Here is a 16,769-nt window from a genome sequence, read left to right on the forward strand (position 1 = left end):
AACTAGAGAAAGCCCACACAGCAATGAAGACCCAGCACAGCCAAAATAAATAAAATTATTTTTCAAAAAACCATCTTTAAGAAAAATGTCCATTGGATGGATAAATGGAAAGATGTCTTCTAATTCCAAATAATCCACCAAGCTGCTATTTAATCTCAAACAAGTTATTAGATTTAACTATGGAGTTATTCGGGCTTCCCTGGTGGCTCAGTCGGTAAAGAATTTGCCTGCAATGCAGGAGACCTGGGTTTGATCCCTGAGATGGGAAGATCCCCTAGAGGAGGGCATGGCAACCCACTCTAGTATTCTTGCCTGGAGAATCCCCATGGACAGAGGAGCCTGGCGGGCTACAGTCCATGGGTCTGAAAATAGTCAGACACAACTGAGCAACGAAGCACAGCACATGGAGTTATTCGGCTTTAAAATGGGAGTGATATTAACTACCTTGAAAAGTTGTTATAAGGATGAAATTACAACATTATAAAATGCTGAGTATAACATTACATTTTCTCTTTCAACCTCATCATTTTTACCAGTATTCAAATCTGTAATTCCAGCTCAATATTTCAAGTCCTGAGTCTCTGTCTCTAAGGCATTTGTAACTATATAATCAGTAATCTCAAATTAAAAATATCTAAGTATAAGCTTTATTTTTCCAACACTCCCCAGTATATAGGATTGAAACCTTAGGATCACCTTGCTGCTGCTGCTGCTGCTGCTGTTAAGTCGCTTCAGTCGGATCCGACTCTCTGCAACCCCATAGACGGCAGCCCACCAGGCTCCCCATCCCTGGGATTCTCCAGGCAAGAACACTGGAGTGGGTTGCCATTTCCTTCTCCAATGCATGAAAGTGAAAAGTGAAAGTGAAGTTGCTCAGTCGTGTCCGACTCTTCATGACCCCATGGACTGCAGCCCACCAGGCTCCTCCGTCCATGGGATTTTCCAGGCAAGAGTACTGGAGTGGGGTGCCATCACCTTAGACTCTTTCAAATCACCAAGTCCTCTTAATACTTTTGTGTTGAAGTGTTTCATTAATATCACTTCTTATACAGAATAATGTTAATCATAATTATAGCCAATATCTACATTGTTCTTATTATTGTCCTTGCATATATCAACTTATTTAATTCTCAGATAACCCAATGAGGTAAATACTATATATGCTCATTTTAGTAAGTGACAAGGAACCTGAGACACAGAACACAGTTTCACCTGCTTGAAGGTGTGCTGCCAGCACATGGCTGAGCTGGGATTCCAATCCGTTCAAAGTCCAGTCACTTCCAGCTACCCTGTAAACTGGAATATCTCTCTCCAATAGCACCTGCTCAGCAGATAGCAACTAGCCTGAGCAACCTGTCAGCCTCTAAGCCCATCCAGCCTTCAGTTCAAAGTAAACCCTGCATCCAAAAATCACTCAGACAGGAAGGGAATCATCTGCTCTGCATGACACTCTCCCCAGCCCTGATCTTCATACCCCCTTGGCTTCAGGTCACCACCACTAACACTAACACACTTGGATACGGGGAGCACCACTGCCCCCAGGCATGACTAAAATTACCAAAAAGTCTCTCCCCTTTGGGTCAGCAATGATGGCTATACATTTTCAAATAGAAACGTTATAAGGCGGCTTAAAGATAACAACAACAACAAAAATTCTGCAAAACCCATAGAAATTAGTGAATTATTAATAGATTACCCAAGTACCAATGTATGATCCTAAATTTTTAACAGCCCTGTTGGCAGTCTCTATATGTGAGAATAGATGTCCAATGGTGATCTAAAATGTACATCCTGAGGTAGATTTTTATTTTCTATTGTACCCAACTTCTCTATCCCAACCAGAATTTACTGACAATCTTTTTTTTAATTTTCCAGACTCTTTTTAAAATTATTTATTTATTTATTTTTTATTTGTTGGCCGCTCCTGGAGGCATGTTGGATATTATTTTCCTGACCAGGTATCGAACCCTCCCGCCCTGCACTGGAAGCATGGAGTCTTAACCGCTGGAATGCCAGAGAAGTCCCCATATCTTATCCCCAGGTATACTGCCTCATACCTGAGCTCTAGTACAGCTCCATCCTGGAGCTGTTTTTTTCCAAAACCACTCTAATCCACTCTCCCATGTATGGCTCCTTAAAACTTTTTCTCTAAACCAGAATTTCTCAGTCTCTGCACTACTGACATGTTGAGCAGGATAATCCTTTGTTGTGGGGATGATCCTTTGCATTGTAAGTTATTTAGACGTATTCCTGGGGACTTCCCTGGTGGTCCAACGGCTAAGACTCAACATTCCCAATACAGGGGGCTGGGGATCGATCCCTGGTCAGGGAACTAGACCTCACATGCCACAACTAAGAGTTTGAATGCCACAGCTAAGACCCAACACAGCCAAACAAATATTTTTTAAAAAGAAGTATTCCTAAAAAAAAAAAAAAGAAGTATTCCTGGCCAACTCATTAGAAATCAGTTGTGACAACCAAAACTTCCCCTAAATATTGCAACCTCTGAAAAACAGGGTGGTCCCCAGACCAGTAGCATCAACATCCCAGGGAACTTGTTGAAATGTATTAAGTTCCAGTCCCACTTCAGACCCACTGAATCAAAACTTCCAAGGAAAGAGCCCAGTCATGGTTCTGATACAGGCTAAAGTTTGAGAACTATTGATCTAAATGTAAGGCCTTCCTTACAGAGAGAAGGCAACTCTGCTTCTCTTCTAAATCTACTCGGTTCTGAGTCATAGGCTCCATCCTTGCTTCTGATCCACTTCTCTTGGTCCTATCTGATCCATCTGTAACCTCGTGTCTAGTTAATTATTAAGATGGCTTCTACACTCTGAAAAATCTCGGCCTCTTCATCTGGCATTTTAGGCTCCCAAGCAGGCCTAGCAATACCTCTAGATCTCAAAGGGAGGCACCATCTTTCTCTAGAGACCAAGAGTCAGAAAGAGATCCTCCAACTCAAAAGCCCAGGGGCCTATATACCCCCATCCAAATCCCTGTTTCCTATCAGGGCAGAGGGGCAGAAGGCACTATTGGCAGGTCCTGGGCTCAGGGCACCAACCAGCTTTTCTGGCTTCAGTTACCACCTCCTTTACTTCCCTAGAGTCTCAGGACAACTCACCTCTCAGGTGATCTACATGGAAACAACCTGGCAGAATTTTTCTATCATAATTTTTCAATGAAGATCCCTTGAATATGCCATAGGACAGTATCCATGATTAAAGTACACATGGCAACTGACCCTTACATCACAATCCACTGCCAGAATAAACTTCCTCAGTCTTATCTCTCTCTTGCTCAAGAACTGTCATCTGCTAAACAGTGTTAGCTGATATAAGGGCAAGCTTTTTAGTGAGACTTCAAGGTTTTCCATGGGAGGTGACAGAGCAGATGGTTTAGAGTTAGATTCAACTAGAATTCAATTCCAGCTTCACCACTCAGCAGCTGGTGACCTGTGATAAATCACTTAACCTGAGTCTCAATTTCTTGTCTATAAGATAGAAATGAAAAATCTACATCAGAATATCACTATAAGCATCACTGAAATCATGTGTCTAAGCTTCTGGTTTACTATATAAAAGTGATTATTACTACAGCATTTTAAAAATAAGATATTCTCAGGACTTCCATGGTAGTCCAGGGGTTAAGATTCCACACTTCTGATGCAAGGGGCATGGGTTCAATCCCTCATCCAGGAATTAAGATCCTACATGCCTCGCAGTGTGGCCAAAAAATAAATAAGATATTCATGTGGTTTTATAGTCATTCACGCTCTCCTAGAATGTTCTCCAAGGCAGGTATTCCAGATCTGGGGCTATACCTGAATAATAAGCAGACACATAGGTTTCCCTATCAAGCTCAGCCAAGATTCTCATACTCTTTGGTACAGTCCTGAACCAGAAAGGAGGCTCCCTGCCACAACACACCCTACCCACTTGTGCCCCTCACCTCTAGGCTGGTTCCCACATCAACCAGTGTGTCTTTTAGCCCAAGGTCCGTCAATAACCAGCTATCTGTGGCTAACTGATTTCAAAAATCCCTTCTGCATTTAAAATTCTAAAAGAAAATCATTTTTTAAAAAGCATCAGGAGCCAAGCTAATTGAGTATCAATCAAGAGTGAATACTAAGCAACTCTAAAGTACTCTGAAGTCACCAAGAAAATGAAATGAATTTTTGCCCAGAACAGCGCTCCTATAAAGGTGTGCTGGCAGATGCAGCATCTATATTGTCATTAATACCTCTCCCTCATTTGACTTCTTGCCAACTGCTCCTTGTTTCCATGGTAACAGCCCTGCAATTCATCAGGGGCCCACTGAATGTACCACTCTCTTCAGTCCCTCTTTCCTGCCCAAGGAAGTCACGGCAGAGATGGAATTCATAGGAAACACGATGCACAAGTTAAGGGTGAGCAGAGGCCCCTTGCCCTCCTAAACCTCCAAGCCCCATACCTGCTCCCCACCTAAGAGATTCCCTCAGTCCCTTCCTCCTGCCCAGAGGCCACCTTCTAAGTCCTCACACACTCACCATGTTGGAAATGCTGCGAGTGTTGGCCGGGTTCAACATGACGATCTCAGTGGTGATGTGGCCCTCCACCGCCTCGGTCATCTCGTCAACTGTGCAGTTGATGGACGGGTCATAGATCTTGAACCAATTGTCAGCATACCACCCAATGAGGAACCAGACGTACTTCTTCCCAAAGAGCCGCTCCTTGTACACCTGAGTGCAGAGGAGGAGTGGGGCTGGGTCTTCGTTTCATTTCTTTGTCTTATCTGACATGACCCTATTCAGCCTCTTCGGATTCAGAGAAAAGCAGAGCATTGAAAAGACAAATCTACAAGTCTGGGGGTAATAGGGAAGGTTCAACTACTTCTCCTTCTAAGTGTCTCCCAGCCTCTATTTCTGAGTGGCCATTTCCAGCCAGACAGGAAAGATGAGATTCTTCCGGCTCCTCTGGAAACACAAAGTGATAGGAAAATGAGACCTGGAGAGAGTGTCACGTGTGGGAGAGGCCAAGATGTGGAGTCAGAGCCAACAGACAGGAATTTCATACTAATCCTATCCTTCAATCATTTGCTCAGAGAGGCAAAGAGGAGAGCCCAAGAGACACCCAAGGCAAAGAGCCCACCCCGTGCCCCTCCTTTCTCAGATTCCAACTCCACCTCACAAAAAACTTTCCGGGCTTCAGTCTCGTAGAAAAGTCCCACGATGATCCGGGCATCCTGGCGCTATGGAATGGAGAGAGAACAGAGCTCCTGAGGGATGCAGGAAGGGGCCAAGGCAAGCAGTTTCACAGCTTTGACTTCCTGTCCCAAGGCACTCAGTGCAGGGTTCTGTTCGATGAGTAGTGGATAAATGTCAACTACAGGATGAAGCTAACCTTCCCCAGGAGATGCTTCTGCCTCAAAGAATCAAAATTATGTGACTTGATGCAGGTGTTAGCTAACGCTATGATGGTAATCAAATTGCAATAGATTAATGTATCAAATCAACACACTGCACTTCTTAAATTTATACAACATTGTGTGTCAATTATATTTCAATACCAAAAAAAAAAAAAAAAATCCAACCCATCTCTGTCTGCCTCTTTTCCCACCCACCACTATTCCCCCCACCCAGACCCTTACAGGCTGGGCCCACCAGCCTCCACCAGCCCACCTTAAGGTTTTTGACGGGCACAGCTGGATCCGAGAAGAAACTCTGACGAAAGGTAATCTCAATTCCAGCCTCCTTAACCCGCTCCTCCAGGTCGTCCAGAGTCTTGGGAGGGGATGAGGAACAAATAGAGAAAGCACAGGGTGCACAATGGAGTAAATCCTGGAGGTGTCACCTGGGGACCACACACTCAGAACAAAGGAAGAGCGGTCCTGAACCAACAGCTCTGTCCCCTGTGGGAAGAGTTTGAAGGAGAGCTTCTGGGGTTTTAGGACATGGCTTCCTACTGGGAAGGTGCTTGGTGAATCCCTCCTGAGGCTCTGAGTCCAGGGAAGTCACCCCATCACCTCACCCCTGCCTGACAGCAAAAATTGGGGAAAGGAAAATAGAAGAACCAGGAAAAGACAAGGCAGGGTCTGGTCTAGGCAGGATGATGTCAACCTCAAGAGGCAAGTGGGCAGATAGACAAAAGGATCAGAGAATGTCCTGAGTCACTGAGAAGGTTGGGGGAGGATTAAAGAGTCACCGAACACGAGAGTGAATAGAGGACCCAAAGAATAGAATTAAAGAGAGGGAGCAGACTGTCTTCTTCAGGTAAAGAGCCAGGTATTTCCTTTCTACCCCCCTCAAGTCTCCCTTTTCCCCCTCCACCTCTCCTTGCACGTCTGCACCTCCGCATCAATTACCAGCCATGTGCATGCCTGTGTCTGTCTGCCTCTCTCTTCTCTCCCTCCCCCCTGGCTCTCTCTCTATTCCCTCTCTTCCCATCACACACGCCTACCACCTCCCCTGGAGTGCCTCTGGAATCTACTACCTCCCCAGGTTCTAGTTTCATATTCTCTCCCTCATCTTATTTCAACTTTAAAATGAACCTACTTAATAGAACTGGGTTGCTTGGAGTCTATCTGTCTGGGGGATAGAGCATCAAAGCAGGGAAAAATTAAAGACCTAAAATCAAAAAGTTGGAGAGGGTCCTGAAAACCCAGCTGGTTTACTCCTCTGGTTACAGGAAGAACATGCACTTAACCCACTCAGAATGTGTCCTCTCTTGATAAAGAACCAAGGTCTTCGCCCCAGAAGGAATCCCGTGTCGCATCCCTCTGGGCTGGGATTTGAGCCCAGGCCCCCATCACCCCATCCATCCTCACCGAGGTGAAGACCTCAGTGGTCTGCTGGATGGTAGCGATCTTCTTCCAGCCCCACTTCTCGAAGAGTTTCACCCGGGTGGGATTGTGGAGTGTAGCCGATGGGTGAGTTCGGAAGAAGGTAGGAAAGCGTTGTCGGTTCGACAGAGCTGGTGAGCTGGAGCCGTAGGAAAGCTACGAGAGGAGGGACAGCCTTCTGTCCCAGTGTGTTCCTGGCAGCCTCACTAAGAGAGCTCCTTCCACCCTTCCCTGCCTCTCGGCTTCTCTCCCTCACTCTCGCCAAGCCTCCCTACTTCTGCCCAAGGGAAAGTGATCCTCAAAAGCCCCCTCCCTCAGGGTACCCTTTCATTCATCTGCCTTCCATTCCTTCTGATGGTGAGCAGGTCAGCTGCAGCCCTGTCAGACCACTGCTGCTAGCAGGCCAACTAGCTCAGTTCTCCAAAGAACTCTGATCTTGGAAGCATGGCCACTGTGGTCCTCAATACACCCCCCTCTTTTGTAAATGGCCCAAGAGGGGACAGCCCCACCTTCTGGCCCTCAGGGCCCCGCATACCACAATGAGGTTCCACATCCTGGCAGCCTCAGCCACGAGCGTGGAGACAGAGCTGCAGCCAGGCATAAGGATGATCTTGATGGGGTCGTTGTAGAGCAGCTCGTACAGGTACTTGGTGGCTTGGCCTGGGTCACACTGCATGAGGACGAGGATGGAGGGGGTGATGGGAAGCTCCCCCAGGGGTCCTCCCCTCCCTGCAACTCCTACTCTCTTCTTTTCTCCAACAACCTAGTCACTTGCCTAGTTACCCATCCCCCTGCTCAATCTCTTTTCTCATTATCCCCATTTCTTCTCTTTCCTGAGTCTCCTTTCCCCTCATTCGTGAAACACCCTTCTCTGCCTCCCACCTGGCACCTTACCCACACCCTCTCCTGCACGCCCTCTGCCAGTGTGCATGCAAACACTGCCTTCCCTCCTCTCAGAGCATCCTCAGACACCCCCTAGCCAACCTTCCCTCGACGACCCCTCCCTCCCTTTTTCCTTAGGTTTCTATGCTCCAAACACCTGTGAGTAGAAAAGAGTCTGCAGGAATATGAATAAATTTTCCCCAAGTCCCCAGACAGCCTCTTGAAAGCCATATTATGAAAAGTCCTCCCTCACCTCTGCAAACTCCCTCTCCCACCTGCTAGTTTTTTTTTTTTTTTTCCTCCCTCTTCTCTTTTCAGGGCTAGAGACACACAAACAGGAGAGAACAGGGACAGACCCCCAGGGGGTCCTGGCTCAGTGGATTCATGTCCTCCTGCTGGGCTCTGACATTTGGCGGGTGCATTGGGAAAAAAGACATTCAGGGGCAGAAGGGGGTGGGGAGAAACAAGGATGAGGGAAGAGCTGGGGAGAATAAATAGAATGGGATGCCTGAGAAACCATATGCTTTCAGGGGTGCCTGCAAGAGAGGGACAGAGCTGGGAAAGTAAACAATGCAGAGAGCTCGAGGGGCGGAGGGGAAGTGGGGGGAGGAACAGCCAGCCGTGGGGCTCCCACTGCCTGTTCCCCTCCTGCTGAAATATGACATTTCAGAAGCTGCTGGAGCCCCAAAGGAAGGGGAGAAGAAATGGAAGCCAGTGGGGAGCCAGGGCAGAGGGGACAGACAGGAGGCACGGTGGACTGGGGAGGGTGATGGAGGGCAGGGCAAGTAGAAGGAAATAAAGAAGGCCCCCTAGGGCCTGCTCACTTCCCACTGAGGCCTGACATTTGGGACACGGTGGGAAGTTGGAGAATGGGGAGTCAGGGGGAGGCTGGCCCATAGAACCAACACCCTGCTGCCCACCCAGGCCTACCCCTGCTAAGGGCAGCGCTCAGTGCCTGCTCAACTGCATGTTTTGAAGGTTCTGCATTCCTCCCACTTGCACATCTTTGTGTATCTTTACCATCCTCACGTCCCAGCTTCCTGCATTTATCACTCCAGATCCCTGCCCCCAGCTTCTCCCAAGGGTCCTCAGTGGTCCTTCCTTTCTTGTCTGAGGGGAGGTTATTAGGAACCATGAGGCCATATAAGAAGAACACATAAGATATGGACAAACAGGGCAATGTACAGGACCCTAATATCTTTCCTGTTTCCTTCCCTACCTTCTTTTGCACTCCTTCCCCCTTCCACACTCTATTCCATCACTGCACACTCCCTTGGCCACATGATTCTCACCCTCTCCCCAATAGACCAGATCTGTCTTCCTCTCTCTCCTTTCCTCTCTCTCCCAAGGAGCAAGGATCCAGATTTGCAGGCAGGAAACGACACATTCCAGTTTGTCTGCCTTTTCATCTCCCCCTCGCCGCCTCTGCTATTTTCTCCTCCATCTCCCTTCTCTCAGGTCCCCATCTGCTCCCCGACACCTCCAGGGAATCACCTGTCATGGTGAATGAGTTGGAGCTCACACCCAGGGCTCCCCTAGCTCCCTACGATCCCTTATCCTAAAGCCTGCACCCATCCCTCCTTGTCCCTCTCCCCAGATTCCCACTCCCATAGCCAATCACCACTCTTCTAAACTGACTCCTCCATGGGATCTGACCCTCTTTCTCATCCTGCCTCTCCTACACTAACTAGTTCTTTTCCTGTGTCCTGCTACCCTTCCTATAGGCATCCTGGGGTTAGCCACATAAGATTTTTATTGGTGAAAATGCAGACCCTTGGGACTCATCCCTGACCGAGGAGTTAGGATCTGGATTCTTAACAAACTTCTCTGGTGAGGCTTAGGTACACTGAAGTCTGAGAATCACTGTGCAAGTGTCAGAAGTGATTCAAAGTTCCAGAAGAGTCCTTGTTCCCTCTCCTACTCAAGCATCCCATCTTCAGCTCCACCTCTGCCCCCTCCTCCCTCACACAGGTATTTCTAGGTGTACACTGCTGTTCCAAAGAATGACTATAAATGCCCAGTCCACCCCAGGTGTAAGATCACCAGGTGCTCACCCGCCCCTGTGCTCTTTCTCTCTCCCCCAAACCCTTAAGTCTCTGGGGCCTTCTGGGAGAAATGATAGATTTGAGGTCCCAAATCACCTTGCTTGCCTGGGCCACATCCTCCCCCATACTCCTAGTGATTCATGGGGGGGTTGGGCCGGGAAAGGAATCTTACAGAACTATCCCCTACTACCCCTGGGCCTTTCCCCCTCTCCCACTTCCCCCTCTCCCTAACCCTACATTCCATTTCCCTTCTCACATCTTAAAAGGCCACAGTGCTGCAGGGAAGACAAACTCAAGAGCCAAGCTCCACAAGACACCCCAGGGTCTCACGCAGTCACCACTCCTCTTGCTGGCTCCCCTCCCCCACTGCCATTCTTTCCTGTTCTTTCTCTTCTCGGCATTCTGACTTCTTGCCACCCCCATGCTCTTGTGGGGGGCTCCTGTGTAGACCTCTAATCCCCTTCATTTTCCTAGCACCTCTGCCTATCTCTTGACCATTAGCCTTCCCGCCTACAGTAGACCACAAAACAATTCCACGATCCAGGAATCCACAACAGGGTTGCAGATGAAGGGATGAGAAAGAGTCAGGTGGGGACCCAAGCTTCCGTGCTGTTTGTTGTGATAAATAAACTAGAGCACTCAAGTCCCTCAACATTTTCCTGATTGGGTCCCTATTCCTTCCGCTCCAACCTGCTGCCAAGATTTACCTTGTTACCATGGTAAATGTAAACCCCTGATCCAGCTCCATTCCCTCCATCCCCCAACCCACCCAGGGTTAGTTTACTCCCGGGAGGAACCAGATCGGCTTGTTCCCTAAAGCCATCACCGTTTCTCCAGCTACCCCCCACCTGGGCACTTCCAGGGGTCTCAGAGAACAGAAGGGTCTGCCCTGCAGCGTGATTAACCACCTCGAACCTCTAGACCCTCATCTTGAACCTCCAGCCTCTGCCACTCTCCCCAAGCTCCCACATCCCCCGCCTATCTCCAGCTAGTCACACATGGGAGGGGTCTGCCTGGCAATCGCAGAAGCGACTCAGACTAAGGCACGTGCAGCAGGCCCCCTGCTCCCCCAGCCCCCACCCCCCACCCCCCACCCCCCACTCCCCTGTCCGGGGCTACCTTGCTGTCGTGGTGGATGAGCTTGAGCTCATAGTCCGGCAGGATGTCCCTGCGGCTATTCACGTCCTCCAGCGCCATCTCCACCGCGGGCTGGCAGGCCTGGCCCCCCGGCCAGCCCCCGCTCATGGGAAACAGCGCCCCGATGTACACAGCGCGCCGTTCTGAGGAGGGGTGCGGGGGGACCCGCGGGTGAGGCCGCGGGAGATGAGGGGAGTGGGAGGCCCGCACCGGAGTCACCCCCGCCGCCAGCACCACCAGGAGCAGCAGTGGCCACCCCACCCAGGGAGAGAGTGCCCCCGGACCCATGGCAGGGGGCGGGCAGGGGGGTGGGAGCTGCTTGCGGAGGGGGACGAGCTCAGGGGGGACACTTTTCCTGGGGAGGGCTGCTGAGGGGCTCTCGGGGAGGCGCCTCCATCCCTGGTTCTGTGCGGAGGAGGGAGATAGGGTCTCGGGAAAGCAGGGAAGGCTGGCTTCCTACGGCCCCCACGGCTCTGGCTCCCGCCACCGCCGCCGCCACCGCGGACTCTCCTCGCGGACTGACCGACCGACCGAGGGGAGGAGGAGGAGGGAGAGGCAGGGCCGGGAGGGGGCTCTGACGTCACGGGCGGCGCGCGCGGCGGGGAGGGGGCGGGGGGCCGGCCTGGGGAGGGAGGGAGGGGGCGGGGACGGAGGCGAGAGCGGCTGAGGGAACCTCAGAACGAGCGGAGGGGAGGGGAGGGCGGCCGCGACCCCCACGTGACGGAGACCGACGGGGAAGGGGAGGGTCCCAACCTAAGGGGACGTTCGCGGGGGAGGAAAGAGGGGAAGGGGTGTGCCCGGAGGGCAGGGTGGGCGGAGGGAACCGCGGGAGGCCGAAGCTCTGAGGGGCGAGGGACGGAGACGCGAGGACGACAGAGGGACGCGAGAGAAAAGGGGCTGGCGCCTGAGCGTCTTAATGGGGGCGTGAATAGACGGCGTGAAGGGCTGAGGGGTGGGCGAGAGGGCGATGGGAACGGTTTGGGAGAGAAAGGGAGAGCTGGGAGGGGAAGGCTGGGGTACAGGGCGTGGAGGTGGGGGGTGCGGATGATGGGGACAGAGCAAGGGAACACGGAGCTGGGTGGACAGAGTCTGGACCGAGAGAGGGTGGTGGGAGAAGGAACTGAGATGAAAGAGAAGGGAAAGGGCGTAGGGAAGGGAAGCACGTGGGGAGGCGCTGAAGGCAAGGGAGGGTGAGGCCTGGCAGTGGGTGAGATGGGTGGGCCAGGCTGATGGGGTCAGCAGGTGAAATCCTAGGAAGGGGGCAGGCAGGAAAGGTTCCAGAGAAGGTCGGAAGGAACCCCACCGGGGCAGGCGAGGTGGAGGCTCCGGGTCTCCCAGCACTCTGCCGCCCCCTGCTGGGGCTCTGCCATTTGGCAGAAGCGGAGTCTGGAGGAGGCGGAGCCGAGGGGGGTGCAGCCAGGCAGGGAGATGGGAGGGACCGCAGCCTCGCAGAAAACCGAGACTGGAGGCTGGAAACAGGTAGGGAAAGAAAGGGCCGGCCGCGTACTGGGGACTGGGGTGAGTAGGGGAAGGTAGGGGAGGAATGGGCAGGATGAGAACCCGCAACCTAAGGGGCAGAATCCCTGGAGGTGAAGGGTGAAGAGTGAGGGGTAAAAGGATTGCGGTGCACGCGATGAGGGTTTCTGATCTCACCTGAGTGTGGCGTTCGATTCACTGGCAGCAGGAAAGACGGGGATCAGAGAAGAGTTACCAGTGGCGCCCGGCTTCCCAGGCCTGATCCCCAGCCCCCTCCCACACCTGTCCATGCCGAAGACCGCGGGGAGCAGGAGCCTGCGTTTCTGAGGGGAGGGTGCCTGGGAATAAGAGCAAGTGGGGCTGTGGGTCAGGATTTGTGGTTTTCTTCTTTTATTTTTCGTAGGACAACAGAATATGAGACAGGAGTGCCAACAGCTAAGACATGGGCAGATCCTGGTTTTGTGGAGCCTAAGCATTATAAAATTTGGGGATCTCTCTTTAAGAGAAAAAAAAATTACAAATGCGATTAACTTGAAGCTACTGCTGTTAAAATATCTTACTTTGGCAGTTTTTACAAAACCCTGTGACCACATGAACACATTATTAAACCCTCTACGTTTTGCTCTTGAAGCACAAGGAGAGGCCTGCGTAAGTAAGGAACCCTGGAGCTTAAATTTCGTTAGCGTCATAGTTAATTCATCCCTGGATGGGACTCCCACTTCCCAGAATGGAGTGGTAAACCACAAACAGAATAATTTAAGTGAGGAAAGCCAGGTCCAAGCATCTCAAAAGGCAGAAGGTCTACAAAGGTAGAGGAAGCGGGAGGTATGCCTGCATCCCAGGAGAGAAGATTGCAGAGGGAGAATCTGGGAGCCCAGGAAAGTGGGAAGTTTGCAGAACGAGATGGAGAAACAGGTGATGGACACAAGACAGATTCCCTTGGGGAATGATGGAGGTTGTCTGGGAAGTATAGAAAAAGACTGTCCTCTTCCTTCCCCATCTCTGGATTGTTCTTAATGTTCTGACAATTCTGCCCCCACTTTGAAGTCTTTTGACTTTTACCCTGATAATTTGCCACCCTGGATATTCTTTTCAATCTTATTAATTGTTCTAAATATGACATATGGTTTATTGCTGAGTCTTTACAATAATTCAGGCATATAATGAATGGAGAGAGATCAATTCTAGAAGAGGATCATGCATAGGAAATGTTAAGTTTACAGAAAGGGACTGAGGCTGGGGGAAACTGTAGTATTTGAATCTTAGGAAGGGTGATGGAGGGTGAGATTCATAAAGGAAAGAAGAAAATGTGAGACCCAAGGGTTGAAAGCATGGGGAAGATATTAACAAGAGAAAGGTAAAGGAAGGAAGCCCTCAGCATAAAGTGGAAATGGGGAACTTCAGGAGGAAGTCTGAGGCAACTGGATGGAGGAAAGAGTGGAGTGTTCACCTCTGCCTCCCCAAAGCACCCTGTTTTCCCCACCATCCATTCCCACCCTGCTCCCATCCTCTGACAAGCGTCCTCATCCGCTGCATGCAGGCAGCTGTTCCCCTCACCCTGGCAGTGGGGCTTGGGGGTGCTCCACTGGCCCTGACTACAGATGCTCCGGGAGCTGCCCACCAGATGAAAGTCGGGGTCACATCGGAAATCCACCCGGGCTCCGTCCAGAGCTGGGAGGTCCCCACCCGTCAGGAAAACCTTCCCATTTTCCAGGGTCAAATAAGACTTGGAGCAGATTCGGACTGTGGAGACAGGAAAATAAAGAGAGGCGAGTTGGACAAGGCTCCTTCCCCTTAGAGAGAGGGAGGGGGCTCAGCTTTGAGTTTGAGTCCACAAGCATCCTACTCTGCGGGAAATCAGGTATTAAAAAGATAGCTTCTCTAGTTTCCAGTCCTCCCTTAATCCTGTAAGTATCTACATTCAGAAAAGAAAGAAACAGCATTTCCATCATAGGAACCCAAGATGGAGCTATAAGCACATAAAATGGGATCTCTTCAAAGTGGGCAGTTGTCTGGCTTTGAGATGTGTAGATGTATGTAACTTTAGATGCACAATCAGATTTGCCTTATTATAGTTGGCTTACACTCCTGTTAAACTGGGTTTTAATTGGGGGGGGGGGGGAGGGGTACTGGTCTCTCCACTGGAGACAGGTATTCCCAAATGGGATGAAATCATTTTAGAACGTTTTTGCATAAACTGCCACTGGTAAACCTCAAAGAGACTAACTCACAAGATATTTCCTCAAATGGTCAGTGGCCTAAAGACGGGAGGATGAAATGAAACCTGCAGGCTGCTAACTTTACTGCCTGCAATTGCACACAGCAAAGTCCCTCTTACATAGTAGTCATTCCATAAATGTACTTGTGAATTTAGTTACACTGGATTTAAAGTGCTGACTTGCCAGTAATGATGCCAAGTTTGAGGCAGGAAGAATTGGCTCGAAAAGGGGAGGGGCTTTGGGAAGCTACTCACCACAGCGGCTGGGCGTGTCCATATCTGTCCAGGAGCCGTTGGCCAGGCACTTGCGCACCTTGGGCCCCACCACCTCGCGCTCCCCCCGGCACACATACTCAATCTCATAGTCCACGGGCAGGAAGTTGATGGCCTTCACCTGGTCCCGAGTCAGGCCCCTGTACCTGATGCCCCCTTCCCAGGGCGGGTGTATGATCTGGCAACCTGGGGGGTGAGTCCACAGGGAGGGGGAAAGAGAAGGATGGTGGGGCGAGGGGGAGGGTGGGAGGAAAAGGCAGAGTCAGCAGTGGGAGGCAGGGGTGCGTAGGGCGGGGTCTAGGGGGCAGGTGGAGGACAGGTGCTGGGGTGAGGTGCTGGAGGGTGGCAGAGGGGAGGAGTAGGGAGCCCTGGGTTAAAGGGCACAGCGGAATGGGCCAGGGCTAAGGCTAATCGGGGAGCCCACAAGTGGGAAGGGAAGGATGCTGGTTGGGGTAATGGAGAAAAGTAAGAAATCACGAAAGGGTATGATATGCAAATGAGTTTGGTAAGAAAAGACTAAAGGAGAATCTGGTTGAATGTGGATGAGAGGAGAGGGGTGTCTTCCAAGGCCACCTGGGCAGCAATGTAGGATCAAGGGAAAAGCGGAACTGAGGTAGCAATGTGGGCCCGGGCAAGGGGGGCGGGGGGGGGGGGGGGGGACGGGGAAACAATGCGGGTCACAAAAGGTGGCCTAGTGTAGTAATAGGGGGCAGAGAAAGGGGGTGCTGGGTAATAATGAAGGGTGATGGAAAGGAGGTCAGGAGTAGTAAAGTGGGGCTGAGCAGACGGGGTTGCCAGGCCCCGATGCCGTGTAGGGCTGACGGGAGAGTAGGGGGGATGCAAGGAAAGGGGGAGTGGGGTGGCGGGGTGCCCGAGGTCGCCGGAGAAGGGTGCACCTTCAGAGGTGGCGTTGGGGGTCTGCGCCCCGCCCGCGCCCGGGGGGCGGAGAAAGAGCGGCGCCAGCAGCAGCAACAGCAGCATCTGAGTGAGAGGCGGCCGTGAAGATCGGACCCGGGAGGCGGCCTGGCCTCCCTCCGGTCGCCTCGCGGGCTCCGACCCGGCTCAGCCCGGGGACCGGGAGAGCGCCCCGCGGAGGAGGCGGGGGCGGAGCCCGGCGCGGGGTGGGGGGAAAGGAGGAGAGAGAGCCTGTCCCCACCCTCCTCCTGCCTCCCTCGGCACCCCCACCCTCCCGGGACTCCTCCTCTCCCCGGGCCCCGGCGGCTCGCCCGAGCCCGGCTGCCCCGCGCTCCCCGGATCGGCCGCCTCGCGGCTCCCGGCTCCCTTCCCCGCCGCTCCTCCTCTCCTCCGGCCCCCCGGCCCCCGGCTTCCTTCCCCGCACGCCCCTCTCCAAGCCCGGCCTCCCCCGGGCCCTGGCTCTTACCTCGGCGCGCCGGCCCGGCTCCCCGGCTCCCCGGCTCTCCCGGGCCTCAAGGCCCCAGGCCCGGCCGCTCCTCCCGGCTCCCCCCTCCTCCCTTGCTCCACCTTCCCCTCCTCCCGGCGAATCCGCTCTCCAGCCCGGCCAGGGTCTCTCCCTTCGGTCTCACCTCCCCCAAACCCCACCCCCGTCTCTCCTTCCCCGGGGCGGCGGCGGCTGCGGGAGCGGGGAGCCGGGAGGGAAGGAGGCGGCGCCGGGGACCGGGAAAGCTCCCGGGCGGAGGGAAGAAGGAGGGTGCGGGAGGAGACAGGGCGGGGGGAAGGGGGGGAGACTGGGGAGAGGGCACCTCCCACAACCCAAACCCCGGGAGCCGCCCCGGATCCCGGCCCCGCCCTGGACCGCCCACAGCGCCGGGGGGCGGGCTGCGGGCGAGCGGGGTTCGGAGGTAAGGGAGAGGGGCGCCGGTGCACCCCCACACACGCGCGGGGGGACCCGCGGGCCAAACCACTGGGAGCTGGGGCGGGGGCGAGGGGGCCCGACCCAAAGG

The 16,769-nt window shown here is 52.7% G+C and overlaps 1 protein-coding gene across 1 annotated transcript in view; it reads right to left on the reverse strand.

Moving 5' to 3' along the window:
• The window catches only part of GABBR1 (gamma-aminobutyric acid type B receptor subunit 1), a 28,285-nt gene extending 11,935 nt beyond the window's left edge, over positions 1 to 16,350 (reverse strand). The window contains exons 1-11 of the mRNA XM_052648440.1: positions 16,229 to 16,350; positions 15,744 to 15,828; positions 14,830 to 15,033; positions 13,914 to 14,099; positions 12,534 to 12,554; positions 10,863 to 11,023; positions 7,352 to 7,486; positions 6,802 to 6,972; positions 5,657 to 5,758; positions 5,161 to 5,226; positions 4,526 to 4,717 (exon numbers count right to left, since the gene is read on the reverse strand). Coding sequence (XP_052504400.1) covers positions 4,526 to 4,717; positions 5,161 to 5,226; positions 5,657 to 5,758; positions 6,802 to 6,972; positions 7,352 to 7,486; positions 10,863 to 11,023; positions 12,534 to 12,554; positions 13,914 to 14,099; positions 14,830 to 15,033; positions 15,744 to 15,828 — 1,323 coding nt within the window. The 5' untranslated portion in view covers positions 16,229 to 16,350. The remainder of the gene's footprint in view (positions 1 to 4,525; positions 4,718 to 5,160; positions 5,227 to 5,656; positions 5,759 to 6,801; positions 6,973 to 7,351; positions 7,487 to 10,862; positions 11,024 to 12,533; positions 12,555 to 13,913; positions 14,100 to 14,829; positions 15,034 to 15,743; positions 15,829 to 16,228) is intronic.
• Between the last annotated feature and the right edge of the window lie 419 nt (positions 16,351 to 16,769).

This window comes from Budorcas taxicolor, chromosome 11 (assembly GCF_023091745.1).
Source record: "Budorcas taxicolor isolate Tak-1 chromosome 11, Takin1.1, whole genome shotgun sequence".
Classification (NCBI taxonomy): domain Eukaryota; kingdom Metazoa; phylum Chordata; class Mammalia; order Artiodactyla; family Bovidae; genus Budorcas; species Budorcas taxicolor.